Source organism: Xyrauchen texanus, chromosome 18 (genome assembly GCF_025860055.1).
Source record: "Xyrauchen texanus isolate HMW12.3.18 chromosome 18, RBS_HiC_50CHRs, whole genome shotgun sequence".
Taxonomy (NCBI): Eukaryota; Metazoa; Chordata; class Actinopteri; order Cypriniformes; family Catostomidae; genus Xyrauchen; species Xyrauchen texanus.
In genome coordinates this window covers 10,646,778-10,669,807 of record NC_068293.1, presented here as the reverse complement: position 1 = coordinate 10,669,807, position 23,030 = coordinate 10,646,778, and the positions used below count along the sequence as shown (strand labels likewise).

At 38.3% G+C, this 23,030-nt stretch overlaps 2 protein-coding genes across 5 annotated transcripts in view; both read right to left on the bottom strand.

Moving 5' to 3' along the window:
* Positions 1-3,423: 3,423 nt before the first annotated feature.
* LOC127659013 (leucine-rich repeat-containing protein 58-like) lies at positions 3,424-13,486 on the bottom strand. The gene is made up of 4 exons (XM_052148620.1): positions 12,908-13,486; positions 6,406-6,534; positions 5,431-5,708; positions 3,424-5,080 (listed from the first exon to the last, which is right to left on the bottom strand). Exons 1-4 carry the CDS (start codon positions 13,360-13,362, stop codon positions 4,887-4,889), a joined length of 1,056 nt encoding a protein of 351 aa, XP_052004580.1. The 5' UTR covers positions 13,363-13,486; the 3' UTR covers positions 3,424-4,886.
* Positions 13,487-14,857: 1,371 nt separating this feature from the next.
* The window catches only part of LOC127658745 (follistatin-related protein 1-like), a 57,442-nt gene continuing 49,269 nt past the window's right edge, over positions 14,858-23,030 (bottom strand). For all 4 annotated transcript variants that reach the window (XM_052148220.1, XM_052148221.1, XM_052148218.1 and 1 more), the window contains exons 7-11: positions 22,121-22,239; positions 21,265-21,377; positions 18,780-18,890; positions 18,571-18,659; positions 14,858-17,483 (exon numbers count right to left, since the gene is read on the bottom strand). In XM_052148220.1, coding sequence (XP_052004180.1) covers positions 17,442-17,483; positions 18,571-18,659; positions 18,780-18,890; positions 21,265-21,377; positions 22,121-22,239 — 474 coding nt within the window. In that variant the 3' untranslated portion in view covers positions 14,858-17,441. The remainder of the gene's footprint in view (positions 17,484-18,570; positions 18,660-18,779; positions 18,891-21,264; positions 21,378-22,120; positions 22,240-23,030) is intronic.

Sequence of the window (23,030 nt, the reverse complement as noted above, 5' to 3'; positions counted from 1 at the left end):
TCTTCCGGAGAAGACCAGTCGAGCCCGAGGTCTTCCACGGCTTTGGACAGGATGCGGACAATCTCTGAGTCCATGCTGGTGCCCGTGCTCGTGTCCGCTAATGTCAACGGCGCGGGGTCGAAGACCGAGCCCGGCCAGTCGTCGGATGCAGCGTCAATGGAAAGGCTGTCATCCTTTTCAACGTCGTCCCCTGAAGCACCGAACGAGACGAGACCCACCGCTCCGGAGGGGTGCTGGTCTGCCTGCGTGAATTGAACTGGCGGCAGGGATTCCTTGGGTGGTGGTGAAGCACGCAGGGACTGGCCCGGCGTGACGTCACTGAAGTCCGCGTGCTCTGGCGGCCTCCGTGAGCGGCGCTTTTTCTTGCGCGGCTCGAACAGAGGGGATGGCAGCATGGTGGTAGCAGGCTCGTTCGTGGCGAAGGCGGCAAAGCGAGCGCGCAGCTCGGTGAGGCCCAGGGAGTCACATCGGGGCTCTCGAGTGAGAGCAGCTTCTGCGTGGTCAGGTCCCAGGCAGCGAGCGCAGAAAATGTGACGGTCCCCGTCAGGAAGAGGGCCTCTGCACGAGGCGCAGGTTGAAGGCATTTGAAACAACGCCTCGAATTTGCTCTTTTACTAAATGACAAAAAAGCGTCGCAGAGGCGAACACTTGCAAAGTAGCTTAGTAAAAGGATATCAAGGTGATGCGCGCCGGATGGCGTAGCAGAAGGCTTTGAAGGCGGCTGAAGGCGCCGGCTTCCTCGTAGCAGTCCTGCTGTAGGCTTGTCGACGGCGGGCGAAAAGACTCCAATAATCCGGAGGATCCAGCGAAGAGAAGGTCTTTGCTGAAGGAGATTAAATCTAAAGAACTCTCATGACGGGGCGCCTAATATATAGCCTTAGCCACGCCCATCTTGGCGGGCTCTGAGCGCGCGAGCGCGTTCAGAGTCGCCCCGTCATTGGTTCGAGCAAGTTGCCGCAGCACAGCCAATGACCGAGCTGCCTCGCTCATTGCTGTCTGCTGTGCAGCTGCAATGCGTTTTACATAAAGGCTTCAATATTTCTCGAGAAACGGAGTTTTCCCATAGCGTAAGCTACTTACGCAATAGGAGAGACCTCTCGAGAGGGAACACATATTCTAAGAAATGCAGACTTCACATGCAAGTAATAAACTAAAATCACGGAATTATCCTATTTCCCAGTTGTGAAGTGGTAATTACAAGTACATAGAGTTCAAGTGCTTTGTTTTTGGAAATAGGAAACATGGAGGATACCAGGTATATTCATGTGGATTTCTTGGGAACCTCAGATTGTGACACCGTGATGATACATATTACTCAGGCTGCTTGCTGACGATAATGGTATTTTGGGCATTTTCATGCTATTAAGTACAAATGTACTATATGCTTCAAATGGTTGCTGATAGGGTTGCACAATTAATCGAAATCGCGATATGACCTTTTGCAATTATTAAATAGCAAAGGCTGCGATTTAATTAAATAAATTTCTGCTCTCTTCAGCGTTTATTTGCGCTGCTCAGTCCAGTCTATATAAAATTAGCGCATTGGTGTTTTCAGAGCGGTTCTGTGCTCCACAACTCCCTCTCATGCTTAGAGTAACATAAATGCTCTGAGTTCGGTTCCGTTTGCCTAAATGCGCTAAACGCTTCATTTAACTGGTGCGTCCTGCGTGAAACGTTTTTTATTATTATCTGCGGTAGCAGCATCTCAGTTTCCGCAAGCCACAGGTATCAAAATAATATCACAGAATACAAGATGGGGTATAATTCAAACATCTTTATTAAATCATTGTTGAGCAAACAGCATTAATAGTAACACCTGCAGAGTCCAGAAACATCTCCTCATTCTCCTGTCATGTGCGTCCCTCACTTGTTACACTCCCAACGGAAACAAATGAAAACGGAACTAATATTACCAACATCCAACAAAATGAAAAGGAAGGAACATACATATAATAAATCTATATAAAATATTTAAAATTATTACAAAAACGGAACTAATATTACCAACATCCAACAAAATGAAAAGGAAGGAACATACATATAATAAATCTATATAAAATATTTAAAATTATTATAATATATATTAAAATATATATAATACAAATAATTTAATGGAATGGTGACAAACTAACCAAAATTGTCACTTTAAATGTAATTACATCAATGGGTTATCAGTTCAACTTCAGTTTGAAATTAAGCCTCATTCTTTAAGACTATCTTATATACAGTAAAGAATAGTTTGTATAAGCCTACTAGTTTTTAAGACCTAGAATAAAGAGTAACATTTATATTTTGTGTATACTGAATTATTCAATCAGCATTATTTTTGACAGACAAACTAGGCAACAACTATGGTTTTACCAACAGGGAAATGTAGTTAACAGTGACATTGAGCAGAAAGTTTACATATAACCAGTTTTGAGACAGCTGCTGATAAAAAGTTAAATGATCAACATAGATTGATGAGATGAAAATTGGAGATTGGTATCGGATGTTAAAATCCTGATTGGAGCATCCCTAATATTCAAGTTGACTGATTCAAAAACTAATGTTGATGATTAGTGGGATGAGATTCTGTCACAAAATGGACAAACCAGGTACACGGTGTATGGTAACATTTGGATATGAAGACTTTGTTTCACTGTTTATATATTTATTTGTTTGTGGTTGAACTGAAAAAAGGTCTCAGGTCTTAGTTTTTATATAAGAGGGCTCAAGTGTGAAAACCCCAGCAGCCTTTTGCAGTTGAACATGTGGAAAACATTACCATCATAATCGCAGTTCAAATCGCAAAAGCAATATTTTTCGAAATAATCGCAATATGACTTTGTCCAAATCGTGCAGCCCTAGTTGCTGATATACTGTAACAAATATATATGACCAAAACAGCAAACACTAACTATTAGCTGTATTTAAAAATAAAATAAAACCAAACACGGAAACTCAGGAATCTAAATTATCTCAAGAGTTTGCCAGTCGTACACCTTACAACTCGAGGGGTCGTTCAAGTGCAACTTCAGAGAAGTTAACTTGTATTAACAATATTTCCAATAGCACGTGAAGGTCGCATAAGTCAAGTCTCCTGTAACTGAATTTATTTCGATCCATTTATTTTTGTAACTGCAGTGTGAATCAAGTCTGAGTCTCAGATTCGTGTTTGAATTTCATGTAATCAAAACTTTGAAATGAAAAATTATGGTGAAAAACTACCTTTTATTTTAGCTTCTTTCAAGAACCCACCCTTTGCTCAGGAGTATGCATAGCTGTAATCTAGATATTCTCATAAGCAACTTGATTAGGGTATGCTTTTCAAACAATATTGAAGGACTGCCCAGGACAACTCACCCATTTAAAAATAAAATCTACAAAACCAAGTTCACAATTTTAAAATCGTTGACTTGTTCAACTGATTTAGCAAATGCATAATAAATGGCTGCCTTTATTTTGGAAGAATATTTATTAACATTAATATGGAAAAATAAAAACACACTGTTAGTCATATACACATTATTTTATTATGGTACTCTACATAAGAAGTGCAAATACATGTTTATAAACCATTAGAGGAGTGAGTGTAATTCAAACCGGCCTTCATCATCTTAAATAAAATACATTCTATCTTATCAATGATATAGCATATACGTCATAAAAGATTATTCAGTAAAAAAGACTTGGGTATTATTTTAAAAACACTGGAATATTTTGGATTAGTTATCTGCATAGTCAATATGTCATTGGTTAAGCCTAAAGTGTAGGACAAAGGTGAATAAAGTGTACGAATAATATATAAAGTTCCTGAAGAACATAGAAAGGTTGATTTAAAACAATCACTTCTGTTCCTTGTAGTGTGCTCAAATTCAATCAACACATGAGAACAATGCCACACACCCTTCACAATGTTTGCTATCAGCTCTGTAACAATATAGCATATTTCTAGTTAATAGAAACGGGAGGTCTAAATGAAAAATTAACTGTTAATACAAAGTTTTACAGTTTAGACATTGGTGAACTTCCGTTTTTGACTGCATGAGGAGATTAACAAAAGCAGACAATAACCTTAGTGTTAGCAATTCAAAGATGAAAGCTTCAACACAATGTACTACAGTTTTGTAGAAAGAATAAACAGAATAAGCAAAAATGTGTATGTTTTTGGATGTTAAAATACTCTCTGCTATTCAATTGTAATATTCAGAGACAAATATAAGCAAGTTTATATGATAAGTATATTGAGTGTTCGAAAGTTGATTAACCCTGAAAGTGTAAAGCTTTGTGGTGGTTCCAAAGATCCAAACCAGCCCAACACAGCTACACTGGCTCACCCAATGGTGTGAGTTTGGGGTGGGGCTATCTGTTAGTCCAAACATGAAAGACTGGTGGGAGTGTTTAAGAAACCTGTTTGCAATTCAGTTTGGTGATGCTAGTGGCACAGAAATTACTTGACCTTTACACCTCTTACAAAGCCCAAAAGTAATAGTGCTCTCAATGTTTATCTTTTTAGAATTCACAGTAGATCTTTGTGCATTATGTGAAAACGTCTCTCCTCTAAGACAAATCAATCTTTTGCCGAGCAAAAGATATACATGTACCTAAACTGTTTCTTCTATGTATTACAAAAGTGCAAGAGCTAAACAGAGTATAGTTAATATAACTATTTTATACAACAACTATTCTGAAATACCAGTGTTTGAGTTATTCTGGCAATGCAAGGTAAGGCATTTGTTAAAAAATTGAGAACTTTCTGCAGATGTCTTTCCCAGAATACCTTCGTATTTTCACGCACTTGGCAATATAATTTGGCTTCAGTTGAGAGGTTAGAGAGGCAACTGGCAGTAAAGTTTTATGTTCTTGCTGATAAAGAGAGAAAGATCTGTGAGGGGTGAGCGAGGTTATCCAAGAAGAACTCTTTGAAGGCGGTCAGCAGGCACACTGTTGTCGTCGTCAGAGTCAGCGTCACTCTGAGGATTGGAGCTGCAGGGAGAGGTGCATTCTGGGGAGCACAGGTAGTGCATCAGGGGCAGGCGATACTTCCCGCAAAAATCCACAAACTTGATATGACGAATGCATGAGTCAAAATAAACACCTAGAAATGGTAAGATATAATGTAGTTAGATGCACATTTTAAAATATTACACAAAGCACACCAAACAGTTGAAATATGACAACTGAGATCATATTTTCTTTTAATTATAATGACTTGCATTGATATCAAAACTATCTCGATCCTCTAGAAACATATAAGCTACATGCAATCTACAGCTATATACAGTTGAGTTGTAAGCCAAGTATAGTTTACATAGCATAAACAAAATATGGTAACTTTTCTAAAAAATTGCCAGGTGTTAATATGCCTCTGGTCGCTATGAGGCATCATTGTACTTTTTACACTAAATTTCCTCCAAAACTAATTCTAAATCAAATTCCTTCTCCCACCTGCACACTTGGGGTTGGGGCACTTGCTGGACATATCTAGGTAGTTGACCAGGTGGGTTGGGAGGTCTTGATGAGAGTACAGAAGGTTCCTGCTTTTGATGGTGCGGCCAGCCAGCTCCAGAAGTGAGGGGGGGTCATATAACATGTCCTTGATGAAGCGCACAACCAAGGGGTTACCACGGAGACTGAGCTCCTGAAGATGCACCAGGCTCAGGATCTCTCTCGGAAGATAGGTCAGCAGGTTATTATGCAGACTAAGAGAACGCAGAGAATGGAGTCTGTCAAGGAGAAAGGAAAGATGTTGATTAGACTTTTGAATATTTTAGGGCGTTGCTTGCAGGAAAAAACAATGCCCAAGGCAAATAATAAAATGCCATTTAATCATGCTTTGTTAGGAAAGAAAAATATATAGGCTTATCAACTAGAAAACGGCTCTCACATCTTTTTTATTGACATCAAAACATTGTTTGATGTTTGGCAAATGCCAAGACGTTTGAAAACCAAGAATAAAACTAAAAGGTAATAGAATCCCCCATTAAATGTAGATTATCTAGATAGAACAATAAACATGGTTTGTGCTGAATAAAATCACATGTTTATACACTTAATGTCCATGTATTTCTCATATTCAGCAGCCTGTTTTAACATTTGGCCCAGTGTTTGTTCCATTTTTTTAGGCTGGTAAATTACATTTCTGCTGTTGTTTATGCATTTACAAAATAGACCTTTCCCTTTTCAGCCTATGTCATGTTAATTTTTCATATTGTAGGGCCTATGTAGTGCATTGTAATATTAATAAATTTCAAAGTCTGATTGGTTACAGAACACTTCTGTACAACAAACAATGTTAATACAGTGCTGAATCGATACTTGACGTCCAATGTAAAATCTGGGTCCTTAAACAAAACCAGTGCACTAGAGAACACACTAGGCACTTTGAATGCAAGCATGTGTGCAATAAAACTCAATGCATACCTGTTGAGTTGGGGTGGGACACTCTGGATGCGATTATCACACAGAACCAGGTAACTGAGGTAGGGCAAGTTGGCAAGTTCAGCAGGGATGGAGGTGATCTGGTTACCACCCAAATACAATAGCTCCAGACTAGAGAGAGAAAATGGGTTATCTAATCAGACTTACAAACAACTGATAAATGCAAGCACACCATGTGCAAACAACACACGTCAAACTTGGATGAATGCATTGGTGACAAAATGAGTACAGTCAAAACATAGTTATACATGGGGATGGCAGCATGACTCATTGGTTTATGCAGCACTCCCAGTTTTTGAGAATTTTCCCAAAGAATTTTCATGACCTTTCGACTCATTTGTGATCAATGGAAAATGATTTGATGATTCAATTAGACTGATATGTGAACTGGTTTGATGTAATCGTTGAATAGAACTCAAGACTCAAAAGTATAATTTGCTCTTAAATCGGATATCCCTACAGGATTGCCAGTAAGTTTTACTCAACAAGAGAACCATATCCAGCCAAATTCTGGGTCTCCATTCAAAAACAAAAATTCTCTCATCATTTACTCACTTTCATGCCATCTCAGGTATGTATGACTTTCTTTCATCTACTGAACACAAATTATGATTTTTAGAAGAACCTTTCACCTACAGAGCTGAAATAGTGCCAACATTTTGAAGCTTCAAAATGTACATAAGGGCAACATAAAAGTACTCCTGACGACTCTGGTGGTTAAATCCATGTCTTCTGAAGTGATATGATAGGTGTGGGTGAGAAATCATATTCAGTCACATTCACATTCTCCTTCTGTTTTTGGTGATTCACATTCTTCCTGCATATCACCCCTTCTGGGCAGGAAGAAGAATTTATGAATAAATAAAAACATTGCTCTGTTTCTCAATCAAACATGTCATATGGTATCTGAACACCATATGTACAGTTTGTAAATAATACTTATAATATTAAACATCTTCATTTTAACACATCATTCCAATTTAAGAATGCTTCTTTTTTTTACTGAACTTTAACCACAAAGTCCTCTTTAGTGCATTTGGTCATTCAGCTACTCCATCAGGACAAAGTGACATGATATAATGCTTAAACACATTGTCGCATAAAGTTTATCTGCCCATGAGCCTTTCCATGCAGAATTTCGTGTATATCGCTAATTGTGTACCTTTCGAATCCCAGATCAATTTTGTCCCTAAATCTTTGTAAAATGAGTATTGAGAAAATTTATTGAAATTGGCCAGCTTAATATCATTTTATTGTCCCAAATAATTGCAATAGTAGCAAATATCAGAAGTCAACGTCAAAATGGAGCAGTTCCTTATCTGATAGGACTGCAAGTAACATTTCTTATGTGACAAAACCTATGGGTCTTAAAGAGACCATGCCTGTTGGGGTGGAGAGACACTTTATAAAAAATAATTTGTCTGCAACATTTTAGGAATTCACAGCCAACGTTTGAGGTGCTGTGCCAATTCATAAGTCCTGATGTTGGCGGTCAAATGGATCGCCATCGCCCGGTTCAAACTGGCAACCTACGCAGAATACAAAATAGTTGGGCAAACTTTTGTGGTTCGTAAACCTACCGTCCATCGATGTGTATATAATGTGTGCACAGCTATTAAAGAAATGCATGCACCTTGTGCCACAGGTTTACGGTGCGTAGGATGGCAAGCACATCCCCGTTCTTCCTCCAACAGATGGCCACTGCGATTACATTAATCGCTAAGGGTGTCCATCCATTGTTCTCCAGGCACTTGTCGATTACGAGATATTCATCAGATCTGTTCAAGTTATCATAAGCTGGTTAAGACCATTTACCATCCTTTACCAGTGCGAGTAATGATTCACACACACAATATAATGACTTAAGGTTGTATACCTAGTCACCTTGATTAACACAACAGTTGTGGTTCAATAATTTACCTCTCTAAATATAATTTCTGTTGTGAGGACACATGTGATGTAAATTCTGTCATGTGGCACTTAATTTAAGTTAATGGCATTTTTCTAGACGACAATGTTTCAAAAAATGTTTTTTTGCAACATCTAAATTTATCGAAATATAACAGGTTAAATGGAAAAAAGATTTGTTGACACTTCTTGATACTTTACCATCACCTATATCAGTAAACCTTTTTAACAAAAATATCTTTTGGATGTAACGCAGTTAACGATTTGCATTTTCTTTAGTCTCATTTTTTTTTTTTAAAAGGCAAAACATTTGGATGGAAACCCAGCTAAAGAAAAATTGAACATGACTCATGACAAACTTTTTGCAATTCAAAGTTTACATACTGTATAGCACATTTAGCTGCAGGTTTCTAGTGAAATGTCCAGTTGGGGGCGCCAAAACAAGTATAATAGTGTCGTATTCAGACACGGTTTTAAGGTGAATTTTAGACTTTTTTTAAAACATACCTCCCTAACCTAAAACTTTTGCCTGAACCAAACCAATAGTGTTTTAAAATATAAATGAAATGCTTACAAAAGGAAAAAACTTACCAAATCAACACCTAAACTTAACCATTAGTGTTTTAAATGCAGAAGCGAAATGAAAAAGCAAATTATTTTTTATTTTCACGTGTCAGCTTGAGTTCATGGCTGCCCTTGAACCGCGGTCCTCCGACTCGAAGTCCAACACTCTATCAGGTGAGCTAACACGCAAGATATACGTGTTGGAATAAATGTATATATGTAGGCGAGTCTGTAATAAAAGCTTTAAAATGTAAAGTTTTTGAACATGCGTTTGAGTAAAAGTGTGTCGATATCATAAAATATCAGGGTATGAGTAATAGAAAGAAAAAATAAGCATTTATAAAGTCATAATCAGCCATTAAAGTCATGATTTCATGAAAACACACAGTTGTAGTAGTGCCTCTAGTGTTCATTTCTCCTGGAAACTGCAGGGAATTGTATCTGGAGACAAATTAACAAGTTTTGCCAAAATGTATATAGTCACTTTTTCACAACGAGACCAGGTTGACAAAAATGTATATTTACTATGGACATTTTGATGACTTTTCCAAGACAGATTGTTTTTATATTCATGACTTTCCCAGGCTTGGAAAAGAATTCATACATTTTGTGTGTGTGTGTGTGTGTGTGTGTGTGTGGACGTTTAACGATAATGGAGAGATATTCTGCAAACATCCCTTTTTGTTGTGTCTGTGTTAACCACTTGTGTGGGCTTCACACAAAGAATGTCTTCCTCTCAGAAATCTTATCATTGTCAAAATAGCGTTGAAACTAATAGACAAATGGGGTGAGAGAGAGAGAGACAACCATTACTGACCACTCAGTCCATTTCTTTGTCCTCCGTTGACACTTAAAAGAGGCATTCATTTTTGCTTCAATACCTCATTCCCTTCGCCATCCCATCTCGGATTAGTCTCTGCAATTACCACAGTAGACAGAGATAGCAAAGAGACCTACTCTGTGTGTAATCTGCCCTGTTGGCCCACATATCTCTTTATTATAGGATGGCAGTTTGCCAAGTCGGCCTCACCAGACTCACTGTTCCAGCACAGCTCAACTGGGGCCACTATTCCGCTGCAAACTGATCCCTGACAGCTTACCATTCACATGCATTGCCTCTGCAGGGCAGCTAGTCAAAGCCCAAATGAAAGTCTTTTGGTTAGTTTAAAAAAATAAGTACCTGTCATCAAAACAGTTTGAGTTCAATATAGACATTTCTATTATTTTTTAACATACTTTAATACATACTGTTAAATAATTATAATGTTTTAAACTATAGTCTCAGCCTCAGAAGGCAAAACCACATACTGCCCACAGTCTGTTCACTGAGGAGTGAATTCACTCAACAGTTGCACCACTTAAGATTGTGGTATTTCAACACAAAAACCTGTGACTTATTCACTAACCACCCTTAATCTTGTTTAAGTATGTGCACCAGAGCTGAAATGTTGCTGTGTATTTAAATCAAGTAGGGGGCCTGGGTAGCTCAGAGAGTATTGACACTGACAACCACCCCTAGAGTCGTGAGTTTGAATGCAGGGCGTGCTGAGTGACTCCAGCCAGGTCTCCTAAGCAACCAAATTGGCCCGGTGGCTAGGGAGGGTAGAGTCACATGGGGTAACCTCCTCGTTCTCAATGGGGCGCGTGGTAAGTGGTGCGTGGATCATGGAGAGTAGCATGAGTCTCCACATGCTGCGAGTCTCCACGGCGTCATGCACAGCGAACCACGAGATAAGCTGTGCGGATTGACTATCTCAGAAGCAGAGGTAACTGAGACTTATCCTCCACCACCTGGATAGAGGCAAGTAACTGCGCCACAATGAGGACCTACTAAGTAGTGGGAATTGGGTATTCTAAATTGGGGGGGGTGCCTGCCATTGACTATACTTAAAAAGTATCAGAACAGTTGTAATGTGCATGCGTTCAAAAGAATATGCATTGAAAGGCAACAAGGTCGACCAGGCACACTCTGATTCACAACACAGAAAAACTAAGTATATCTAAGTGTACAATTTTAGTGAACTACCCTCTGACTGTCTAATGCATATTGCACACAAGTACAACAACTTTTTTTATATATAAATATCAGCAGTGTTCACACACTTTGAGCAATTAATTTTTATAATATTTCCATTACTTTTCTTTTTCTAGGATTACTGGTAAAGAATTTTTAACAAATCCTTTCATAGAGATTACAATTATGAAGAGCAATAACAACAAAACTTAATATTCAAAATACAAATTTCCATGACTTCATAAAATGGGAGGTTCTTGACCAGAATAAGCTGCAAACAGAACCAGACTTTATTCCTATATTTGGAAGTCTGCCTATGCTAGACTATGGGATTTTTATGTGGCAGATTATGTTAAGAGCATTTATTGCAAGTGCATACCAGTTAGATTAAGATGTATGCATTCAGCATAGACACTTTCATATCAAGCTACAACAGTGGATTGATAGATCTAAATATCTGTATTTTTTATATGAAACTAAAAAATGTGTAATTACTTCCCCACAATTTGCCATTGGGGAAGTGAAAATAAACAGTTAAAGTTATAGAATATGTTCTATAATATAAACATTGGGGTAGCCATTTAACTTATTTTAAGATAAATTCTATATTCTTGTCTTAAGACTTTAAAGATCTTATTTTATGCAATTTTGCTGTTCTCATAAATGTATCTTGTTAAAAGGATGTTTAGATTATTTACTGGTAAACAACACAAAAATAGTGACTGAGAAAATATTTGCTTCCAGTGTCTTCGGTTCTCAGTTAATAAAGTGCAATCAGCCACTGGGCTAGTGGAATGAGTCCATATGTGCCACTCTTCCTTCACATTAAGGAAGGAGTTTGTTTTTGAGCAGGTCAGTAATAATTAAGAGTAACACTGATAAGATACAGAAGAGACTCATCATCATGAGGAAACTGTTATGTGGTCAATCATGGAATTGATCATGAGGGTTATGAATTGATCATAACAATGTCAAGTTGTGTCAGCATGACCTCTTAATTGCACACACTGCACTTTGTTCCAAGCACAAGATATAAAAAGGAAGACCAAAAAAAAAAAAAAAACACAGGCAGCCATTTGTCTTTTGGATTGTGCACTTTTAAAGTTGCATCAGCCAGCACAATTCCATTTCCTTTGTACACCAGTAAAGCGGAGCATGAAGACTTCACATTCCTGGTTATTCCGGATAAAAATGTGGCATCATGTGAAAATGGTCCTTGTGCCAGGCCTGCTGCTTTATCTTTTCTGACATATAAAGCATATATATTAGAGTGGAATGAGTATCCAGAAGTGAATGTTTATTAGTCACTGATCAATAAAATCTGATAGATGAGTCTTATTCTGGTTTAAAATGAGGGGTTGGCTCATATAAATTCTGTCACTGATCTCACATCATACATCAAAAGATTTATTCCTATACTCCATATACTTTCTAACTATTTCAACTCTACCTCTACAATCACTGCTGTTGTGTAATCCTTTGAATTGATTTGCATATACTCACGACGATTCACTCAGAATACCAAACAACTGTTTTCACAGACTGCATAAACTCTTCTTATTTCATCAAATAACTCATTAATATTTTCAACACTGAAAAAAAGTGAAACATTCATAACTACCACATTTGGAGGGTCATTCCTTTTACACAGTATCTTTTAAAATTTGTTATAAAAAATATATCATACCAATTCCTACAATTTTATCAAAATTGGTATGCGAGAGTAAAACAAACCAAAATAATAGCACAAAACATCATATTTATCATGAAATACTTTCCTAATATGAGGTTTGTGCTATTGTTTTCCCCACCACAAATGATGTCACTTCCTGGAGAATTATTTCGTTAAGGAACTTTTTAAGGATTATAAAAGACTAACATACTCTTATTTATTCATTTATTTATTTTAACTGGCAATCCTGCAAAAACGAGCTGTCTCCCAAAAGTCCCTGTGAGCTGCCAGAGACAGTCCAGTACAGTTTTCCCATGCAACATTACCTGGTCAGATTGTCTATCTCTGCTGGGATGCTTTTCAGTCTGTTTCCTCCCAGAGATAGAGACTGTAGCTGCTGCATTTGCAAACACTGCATCGGCATCTCTTCAAACCTGTTTCCACTCAGATTCAACACCTCCAGCTGCAGAGAGCCGAAGTCTTTAGGCAGAGAAAACTCATTTAAACGATTATTCTTGGCTACGAGGGTTTTGAGTTTGGCGAGTCGTGTGATGTCCTCACAGATGACCGACAGCGTGTTATTGCTGATGTCCAGAAACTCCAGATTAGAGAACAGACAAATGGAGTCGGACAGAAGCGAGATTCGGTTATAACACACGTACAGCTGCTTCGTGTCTTTCCGTCGTTTCTCGCTAACCCTGTCGAGACTCAAATTGTTCAGATTCAAACGGGACAGATCTAAAACACCTTCGCCGATATTGGCTCCTTCAAACCCCTCCATTTTATTCTTTCAAAACAGACAAACAGTTCTAGTTGATTGCAAACACTCCGTCCATGTATAACCTAGATCCGCCTCATGGCCTCTTACACACACTACAGTCTGTGAATTATCACTCTTGTTTCCGGGTTAAACTGGTCGCTGGCTCCGCCCACCGGATTAACCCTTTACTAGTACTAGCGAAAACTAGAATGCTAGTATAATTTACAAATGAACTCTTAAGAATATCCCAGTTCTCATGAAGCTGCCAGACATCTGATCCCATCTCTTCTAAAGCATGGGTGAATTACATTACGCGCTTTCTCTTGTTTTTAGGGTCTGTGGGCCTTGAAACACAACCTGATTGTTATGCAATCACCTCTGTTGCTAGGATTCATTATGTAAGGGGTCAGTGAGTTCTTTTCATGACCATGGCTGTTCATTTGAAATGTAAAGATTTAATTTGAGACCTTTTTAGGGTGTGCATTTGCTGTTTTAAATGTATGTATTTGTCATGCAAGGCATTGTGTTTAAGTGAATAACGGCAGAAACTATCTGACTCTTAAAGCCAGTGTTCGCACACACACACATTTCAGGCCAGTTTAACCATCACTGTGCAAGAACACATTTATTACTACTTCTTACAGTAATCTCCTTCTTACTCTCCCAAAGTACAGTTTTCCTGTACTTTTATTTAGAACTAACTTTGTGTTAAATGTCTTATTCCAGCTGTTATAAAGTTGATAGGCCTACAGGATTTTATTAGCAGAATAGCATTGGGTATGCATGCACTCTCCACCCATGGGTACACTTCACAAAATAATGTGGTGAAGTTTATTCCAGATTACCAGTTTTATGTTAAGATAAGGAACATTTAGAATTTGTTGATGTGTCTTTGTACACTGGAGAATTATTATTTTTTTATGTTGGGAAATCGGTAACAAAACGGTTATAATGTGGTTCCTGTGGAAATGCAGTTGTACTACAAATTCATGGATTTCATTTATAATTTGTTAATGACTCCAATTAGTGAACTAGTACTTGTTGCAATGAAGCTTGGTACCTTGATCCATAAGAACTACGGATTGCACATGCTTTGGTGTTGCCACCCCTCATAGTCTGCATGCCACCCCATTAAAAAAAAAAAGACTGAACAAGTGTTTTTTTTCTCCCGAATAAAATGTTTTAATTCTGCCCCACTGAATAAGACAGGCATATAAAAGGCATTTGCTAGGTGTTCACAATACTGTAAAGTTCATGTGCACTGTGTCCTATATTAGATGGTTTATACATACAGAAGAAGCCACTTTATGGCATGCTGTTCATATATTTAAGGCACTCATTACCACAAACAAGCTAACACACACAAACACACATGTATTTTTGCACACATACAAACTCTCTCAATTCTGTAAGAATGCATCTACTCTACAGAGGCAATAGCGACTCTAATCCTTTTCTATATTATGTAACAGGTATAAAGTAGTTGCTGGGTCCAGAGTAATGGCATACCTGGAGATTTTCGTACATTTTAAAAATCTTAAACATCAGGCTTTGGTTTCAGGTCACTCTCTCTGCACTCAGTCGTTTCTCTGTAAAACAACTGGTTAGTTGATAGAACATGACTAACCTCAGTTCAGGTCCACTATGTATTGGATTTCTGTCTTGTTGGTTTATTTTTACCTGTTAAAAAAACGCATCAGTGTGGGACTGAGCACAGTTTGAGTTTCAACATAAACTGCCTTTAGCAACTAACATCAGTATAAGCTCAAGTTTAGCTAATGCATTTGTACAGCAAAGGTGTTCTAATCTATGAAGGAGGTGACCTAATCTAATTCAAGACCTGCGCTGACATGGTCACAGAAGAAAGATCATGTTTGTCGCCCCAGTATGATATTAAAACTTGAGTGTGTAATTACTTCAGCGTTAAAATACTCCTATCCCAGCTTAATATGCAGAGACAATTATGAGTAAGCCATTTGTAAGTTGATTGCCTCAAAAATTGTAAACACTGTGGCACTAATACAACTGCTCTGTTTATTTGAGCATCCTGACCAGCCTTACAAAACATCATGGGCCCATCCAGTGGTGTGAGTTTGTACTATGTGTACAATTCCATTTGGTAACTCTAGTGGCACAGAAATTACGCAATTCAGCTGTATAATTCAAAAGTATTACTTGCTCTCTCCACTGAGCCACATTTTAACACTTCATGTCTCTGTTGCTGTTCCCACATCTAAAGTCTTATGTCCTAATTAAAGGGATAGTTCACCCAAAAATTAATATTCTCTAATCTTTTACTCACCCTCATGCCATCCCAGATGTGTATGACTCTTTTCTTCTGCTGAACTCAAAGGAAGATTTTTACAATATTTCAGCTCTGTAGGTCCATACAATGGGAGTGAATGGTGGCCAGAACTGTGAAGCTGCAAAAAGCACATAATGGCAGCATAAAAGAAATCCATTCGACTCCAGTGGTTTAATCCATGTCTTCAGAAAAGATCCAGTCGGTTTTGTTGTGTTGGAACAAACCAAAATATAACTCCTTTTTTCACTGAACATTGCAATCGCTAGGCATGATCATGATTTCAAGCTCGATTACACTTCCTAGTGATTCACGTGCAGAGCACTATATGGCTCTATAGGAAGTGTAATCGAGCTTGAAATCATGATCGCCAAGGAGAAGGTTAATATTGAAAAAGGAGTAATATTTTGATCTGTTCTCACTCAAATCCTATTGGATAGCTACAGAAGACATGGATTAAACCACTATGCTGCCTTTATGTGCTTTTTGGAGCTTCTAAATTCTGGCCACCATTCACTTGCATTGTATGAATTTATAGAGGTGAAATATTTTTCTAAAATCTTCATTTGTGTTCAGCAGAAGAAAGAAAGTCATAAACATCTGGGATGACATGAGGGCGAGTAAATATTGAATATTAATTTGTTGGATGAACTATCCCTTTAAGGCCAAAAAACACTCTACGCAAGTATGTGACCGCAGACGCATCTAGCTACGCAAAAGCTTGATTTTTTGCATTGTTGCATTTCAAAATGTGTAAGACCGCAATTCAGAACGCAACGTAATTATGTGCTGCAGTCTCAACGTTGCCACAAGATGCGCTATAGCGGACATTAGTGTGAACTATCTGCTTCTACGGTGAGTCTTCTCTTTTAAGCTAACTACTGTCATGGCGGAGCAACAGTTGAAGAATAACAAAACATTCAGTTTAATAGCAAAGATTTTGAAGGTAATTCTATTGCCACCATAATGCAAAAACACGCGGTAAACATGTTCAGATTGCACGTTAGCAATGAGTTAGCAAAGCGCTCAGATCTGTGTGCATGTACTTGCATAAAGCATGCTTCTGGCCTTTGTATCGCCTACAATCTAAAGCGAGTGGACAAAGCAGCAAAAGAGAGGAATACTACCATTAGCACCTTTACGAAAGGTCTTAAGACTATGACTGTCTTCACCATGATGAGCGTAAGAGAGAGAGAGAGTGGGCATGACCAAGCCTCAGTTGATGTGACTTTATATGAATATTCACCATCTAAGTAAAAAAGGACATCTCTTGTTTTGAAGCTGTAATAAAACCAGCAGTTTGTGTTCTTAGCTGATTTCTTCGTAATCTTTGGTTGTCAAGCTCACTCCCCCATCTTTCCTATTCTCTCTTCTTCTATTGCCATTGTCTCAAACACAAATAACATATTTCCACATATTACAAACAAATAAATGGTAAAAAGAATAACACATTAAAACAATGGTGAATAAAACAGAGGGCCCCGAAAACAAAGTGCTGAGGCCTCTTCGGCAACGTTTGGAGTGATACAATCAAACAAATTACAGCACTTAAAGACACAAATCAACATACAAAAAGGTGAAAAGCTAATTGTGAAATACGTACAAAAGTACAACTGTAACATAAAACAAATTAACCAAAGAATAGATGCAATAAGGACAGCAATAAAAGTAATAAGAAATAACCTATTAATCAAAAAGTTGTGTATTTCTTCCAATAACAGTACATAATCTCAGGAGTCCTGATTGTGATCAGCAGGAGAGGAATTTCTTCTACATCTCCCTCTGCTTGTCTTTTGTTTTAGACCTCTTTTGTGCTGGACTTCATCTTCTCCACAGTTTCCTAATGAAGTAAAAAGGTTACAAGTCAGCCGATTTCTGCCCTGGGCTAACAAACGGACAGAGCGAGATTGCATTTCACTAAAATTACACTTAACTCCCTTTAAGGAAGGTCACTACCTGCAGTTTACAGTCCTCTAAAAAGTCAGTTGAAATGTCAAGGCTACAAACTCAGTTGGCACAATGGTACCACTGCTGCCAGCTTAGAACAGGAAACTGAGGCTGCAGAGGGCACAGGCTCACCAAAACTGCACAGTAGACAATTGGAAAAACATCACCTGGTCTGACAAATCTGGATTTCTGCTGAGGTACACAAATGGTAGGCCCACTACAGCCTCAGCTTTCTGTTCTTTGCTGACAAAAGTGGAAATCGATGTGGTCTACTTTTGTAGCAATCTGCCTAAAGGTTCGATGTGTTGTGCATTCTGAGATGCTATTCTGCTCACAGAGCATTTATCTGAGTTATCGTAGCCTGTCTGTCAGCTCGAACCAGTCTGGCCATTCACCGCTGACCTCTCTCATCAACAAGGCGTTTTCGTCCACAGAACTGCCGCTCACTGGTTCTTTACTCAACCCAGCCCATCTGGCTCCAATAAATCACTGAGATCACATTTTGTCCCCATTCTGATGGTTGATGTGACCATTAACTGAAGCTCCTGACCCATATCTGCATGATTTTATCAGCATTACACTGCTGCCACACGATTGGCTGATTAGATAATCACACGAATAAGTAGATGTACAGAGTACCTAATAAAGTGGCCAGTGAGTGTATGTCTAAGATCATGATGACTCACATGAGATAAGGATAAGGTCATATCAGAAGACATATAAAAGCTGTTTTAATCTGCATGGAGACGGTCCCCTGATGCAGGACTCCCATGTTAGGATCACATGACCAGCCACTTTCACTCGTGGACTAAATGAATCGTGCCTGACAGGTAATAGTGGTTTTCTACAATAGCATTTTTGCTTTTCATAACTACTGCATTTGAATGATGCTGCATTCACAGGTTGGAAATGTGACATAAAAAGCAGTTAGATACAAAGATGCGTATTTGAAGAAACACATTTGAAGCCGGTCAGCTGACCTGATGCTTGTTGAGTTCAGCCACGCGCCGGGTCCACTCCTCCTCTGTCATGTCCTGACCTCCATCAGTCTCAATAGCTGGAGTTTTCTCTGTGGAGAGAATACACATTTTTTTTAAATAATTTTAAAGAATCAGATTACTTCTCTTGTAATAATTAGTTTTTGTATTAAAAACTTGATGATAACATGAGTTGGGTGATTTAATCTTACCATCGCAAGTCATGGCAGTGCAGACCCAGTTTCCACATGCACAGACGCATCGATTGCAGTCCACCTGTGTCTCAGCTCCATCCTCATAGGTCTCGTCTTCCAGAGCGCACTCTATATTAATACACATACTGGGTTCATCAATACATTCACACAGAATATATGAATCATTGCCAACCACCATCCTTCTACATTAGCTTAAATGCAAGGGGAAGCAAAATATGTACTTAAATCTGCAATTATTGTTGGGAAGCATGTATACAAGGAACAAGGAAGCATGTATAAAACATGTAATATTCATTACTGACGATTTATTCCTCATAAACTACATTGTAACTAGCGAGACCTGTAAAAACGCAGTCATTTTGTGTAAAAGACATGTATTACATGGCTGCAACTAAATTTGGCTGTGTCCTAGATTCCCAAATTCAAGAAAGGAAATTACTGCTGTGGAAAGACTATGTTTCTACAATTCAGGCAAAATGTAAGATGTAAACGAATATGACTGCGTAGATCTGAAGTTCTTTAAGTTTTGGCCAGGACATCTGCTTTATGTTTCTGTATATTATCAGAAATGCTGTTTTGAAAGCTGCTATGTAGTATGTTAAGTGCTCTCAGAGTAAATGTGATATATCCCTCTCCAAATCTTTATCGTCTTCCTCAGCATGGTCTCTTTAATCCTCTGTGACAGATCCACAGGTCAATGTTGTGATTTATGAGTAAATGAAGCTATACATGACGTCATACCATGAGAGGTACAAAAGAAAAGTAATCCCTCCTACAGAACTTTCACCTAGTTCTGCATGCAGTGCTTTTCAGCCTGAGGAATGTTCTATGGAAGAGTGGAAAATCCCTCTTTTGCCCTCACTTTGCACAGAACTACACTTCTGGGAATACTGTGGAATTCAACTTTGTATAAGTATATGTAAGCAAACTGCCAAAGCTAGAGCTTCTATTAATCATTTAGTGTTAAAAACCACTATGGCTTTGTTTACACTGTGCATAAATCCAATTTATTTTCAAATCTGATCTTTAGGAATGTCCACATTTTTTTTAAGTGAATGAATGAATTCATGTTATATATTATAAACGCTTGTTTTACACTACACTCGAAGTGCTTTACATTCCGAAAAGGGACTCAATAACCACCAGTGTGCAGTATCCACCTGGGTGATGCGACGGCAGCCATAGTGCACTCACCACAAACCGGTTGATGGTGGAGAGGAGAGAGTACAGTTATACAGCCAATTCAGGGATGGGAATTATTAGGAGGCCATGATTGACAAGAATTTGTCGAGGATTCTGGGGTTACACCCCTACTCTTTACAAGAAGTGCCCTGGGATTTTTAGTGACCACAGAGTGTCAGGACCTTGGTTTAAAATCTCATCCGAAGGACAGAAATAATGAAATCATATCTGTTTGTTTAGACAGTGTAGTCAGTATCTGGTGAATCTACACTGGTTTCTATTGTAATGATTTAAGTGCCAGCATGACATCAAGAGACATTAGAGAGTATCTCATTGTGGAAACAAGGATGGAAAAGTTTGTCTCTGGCAATGTCCTTCATGTCACTTTGCCATGGTGCTGAGCTCATGAGGTGCATCAGACAATATAAGCATCAGAGGCATTACTGGACTATATACCCAGCCATGCAAAACTGTGTCTGAACACACTGTTAATTCAGCGATAACAGGTCGAAAGTTCTGCTGCTGAAATCGAAATGTGCTTACCAAAATTCCCCCCAAAAAGTTGAAATCACAGCCCCAGTGGCAAAAGCTGGAAGTATTGTCCATGTAAAATTTCAGGGTGGTGCCAAAATGGAGTGGTTTTTAGATGTAAATGGCATAAAACGGTTGACAGGAATGCATTTTTTATTAACCCTACCCCCAACCCTAAACCTAACTGTCAGTGGACTAAAGAGTTCAAATGCACTATTGTTTATGTGAACTCGGTTACTCTCTGGTTTCTACAGGAACAGAACCAATGTCGTAGAGACGGTGCAGATTTCAATAGCATTTCAATAGTTTAAATTCATGCAAAAATGTCTGATAGGGATGCCGCTTGTCAGTAGATTTCAGGGTATGTGAACATTGTCGATTTGCATCTCATGATGTTGTCCAGAATCCAATCAATCGTTCACTTGTTAACCACTCACACATTGCATCCAAATAACTTTGATGTGGCTGTTCAGACTAAAGCATATTTTACCTTTGGGTAGACAATGTAACATATAATTTCAATTTCAATGAAATGATATGTAAACCTTTAAATGTATGAACAACTTTACAGATGTTCAAATGAATCCTTTAATGACTGTGCAGAACTTAGATTGCTGGTGACTGGTCCAAATTCACAGTGTGTACGGTACACTTCACTTCACAAAAGAGATCACTCTGAAAAATGAGATTAAATCAGTATGTATAACAATTACTGTATGTAATCTGCCTGCTGGTGCACTTAGAGCAAGCAATAATTGTAGAGACTTACTCTTCTCAGGTGGGCTGAAGCCTGGTTTCAAGCAGTTGAGGAATTCATCAAAACTCAGCTTCCAGTCAGCATTCTCATCGGAGAGCTCAATAAGAGCATCCACACAAAGGCTCCTGAGAGATACATGTGAGGATTATTAAAAATTCTAGAATTTGTATTTTCCTGCTGAGAAAAAAAATATTTATTCAGAGGTAATCCAGAGGGGAATTTGTGTTCTGTTCATATGCCAAATAAATTTAGGGTTAATCATAGTCTTTTTGTATTTTTCAATGGACTATGCAGCTCTCTAGAAATGCAGGACACAATTGTGCAGAGGAATGTTTGAATGTTATTATCAGTGTTAGTGGATTGGGGATTTTCCCCTCTGGCTCATTTTAACAGATGGACACATGAAACACCCATAACCCCTGTTGTGACAGAAACAGGAAGAATGATTACATCACCTATCATACCTGTTTTGAACAAAACTAATGAAAACATAACAAGGACGTTTCTCTTAATATTATAACTGTGGATTGTTTAGCCAAGTGATTAAAGGAATAGTTCACCAGCTAATGAAAATAGAAAGTCATACAGAATTGAACAAGACAGGAAGGTGAGTAAATGATGACAGAATTAAAAATTTTGGACGTGCTAATCCTCTTCTTCAGGCTACTTAGTTCTTGCTTCTCAGCAAATTGTTATCACAAAGACCTAGGCAAGCCAAGCAAACTTCACAGAATACATCCAAACTCGCATGGTCAGCATTTTCAGATAATGGCGGAAATGATTGGAGACCACGGGTGTAAAACCAGCAAATTGCAGACAGATTCAGTTTGTGAGAATGAGCGTGATTTTCACTGTATATGTGTGTCACCTGAGCAAGTGGTTGTTCTCCTTATCAGCGTAAGAGTTCAACTGGACTGCGGTCTCGTTGTGCTGAATGAACTTAAGCAGCTCGGCAGAATTCAGCTCAGAGTCACCGTTATCGTAATTCTGGAAGAGCAAAGGATGAATAAGAGCATATTAAACATCTATATTTACACCGGTGGCCAAAAGTTTGGAAAAATTTACAGATTTTGCTGTTTTGGAAGGAAATTGGTACTTTAATTCACCAAAGTGACATATAACTGATCACAAAGTATAGTCAGGACATTACTGATGTAAAAAACAGCACCATCACTATTTTAATTATTTTTCCCTCCAACACCTTATCCTTGAGTAATCATGCTAAATTGCTAATTTGGTTCTAGAAAATTACTTGTTGAAAGCTATTTAGTTTATTAAATGAAGCTTAACATTGTCTTTGTGTTTGTTTTTGAGTTGCAATAGACTGGCATGTCTTAAGGTCAATATTAGGTGAAAAATGGCAAAAAATAAACTTTCTCTAGAAACTAGAAGATTTCATACAGAGGTGTACACTACAGTCTTCAAAGAAAAAGTATGACTGGCTCTAACAAGGACAGGAAGAGATGTGGAAGGCCAGATGTACAACTAAATAAGAGGATAAGTACATCAGAATCTCTAATTTGAGAAATAGATGCCTCGCATGTCCTTAGCTGACAGCTTCATTTAATTCTACCCGCTCAACATCAGTTTCATGTACAACAGTAAATAAAAGTCTCAGGGGTGCAGGCCTTAAGGGAAGAATTGCAAAGAAAAAAAGCCACTTTTGGAACAGAAAAACAAAAATAAAAGGTTAGAGTGGGCAAAGAATCACAGACATTGGATAACAATAATGTGGCAATGTAGAGGCTTCACGCTATTCTCTGCAGCATCCACTCACA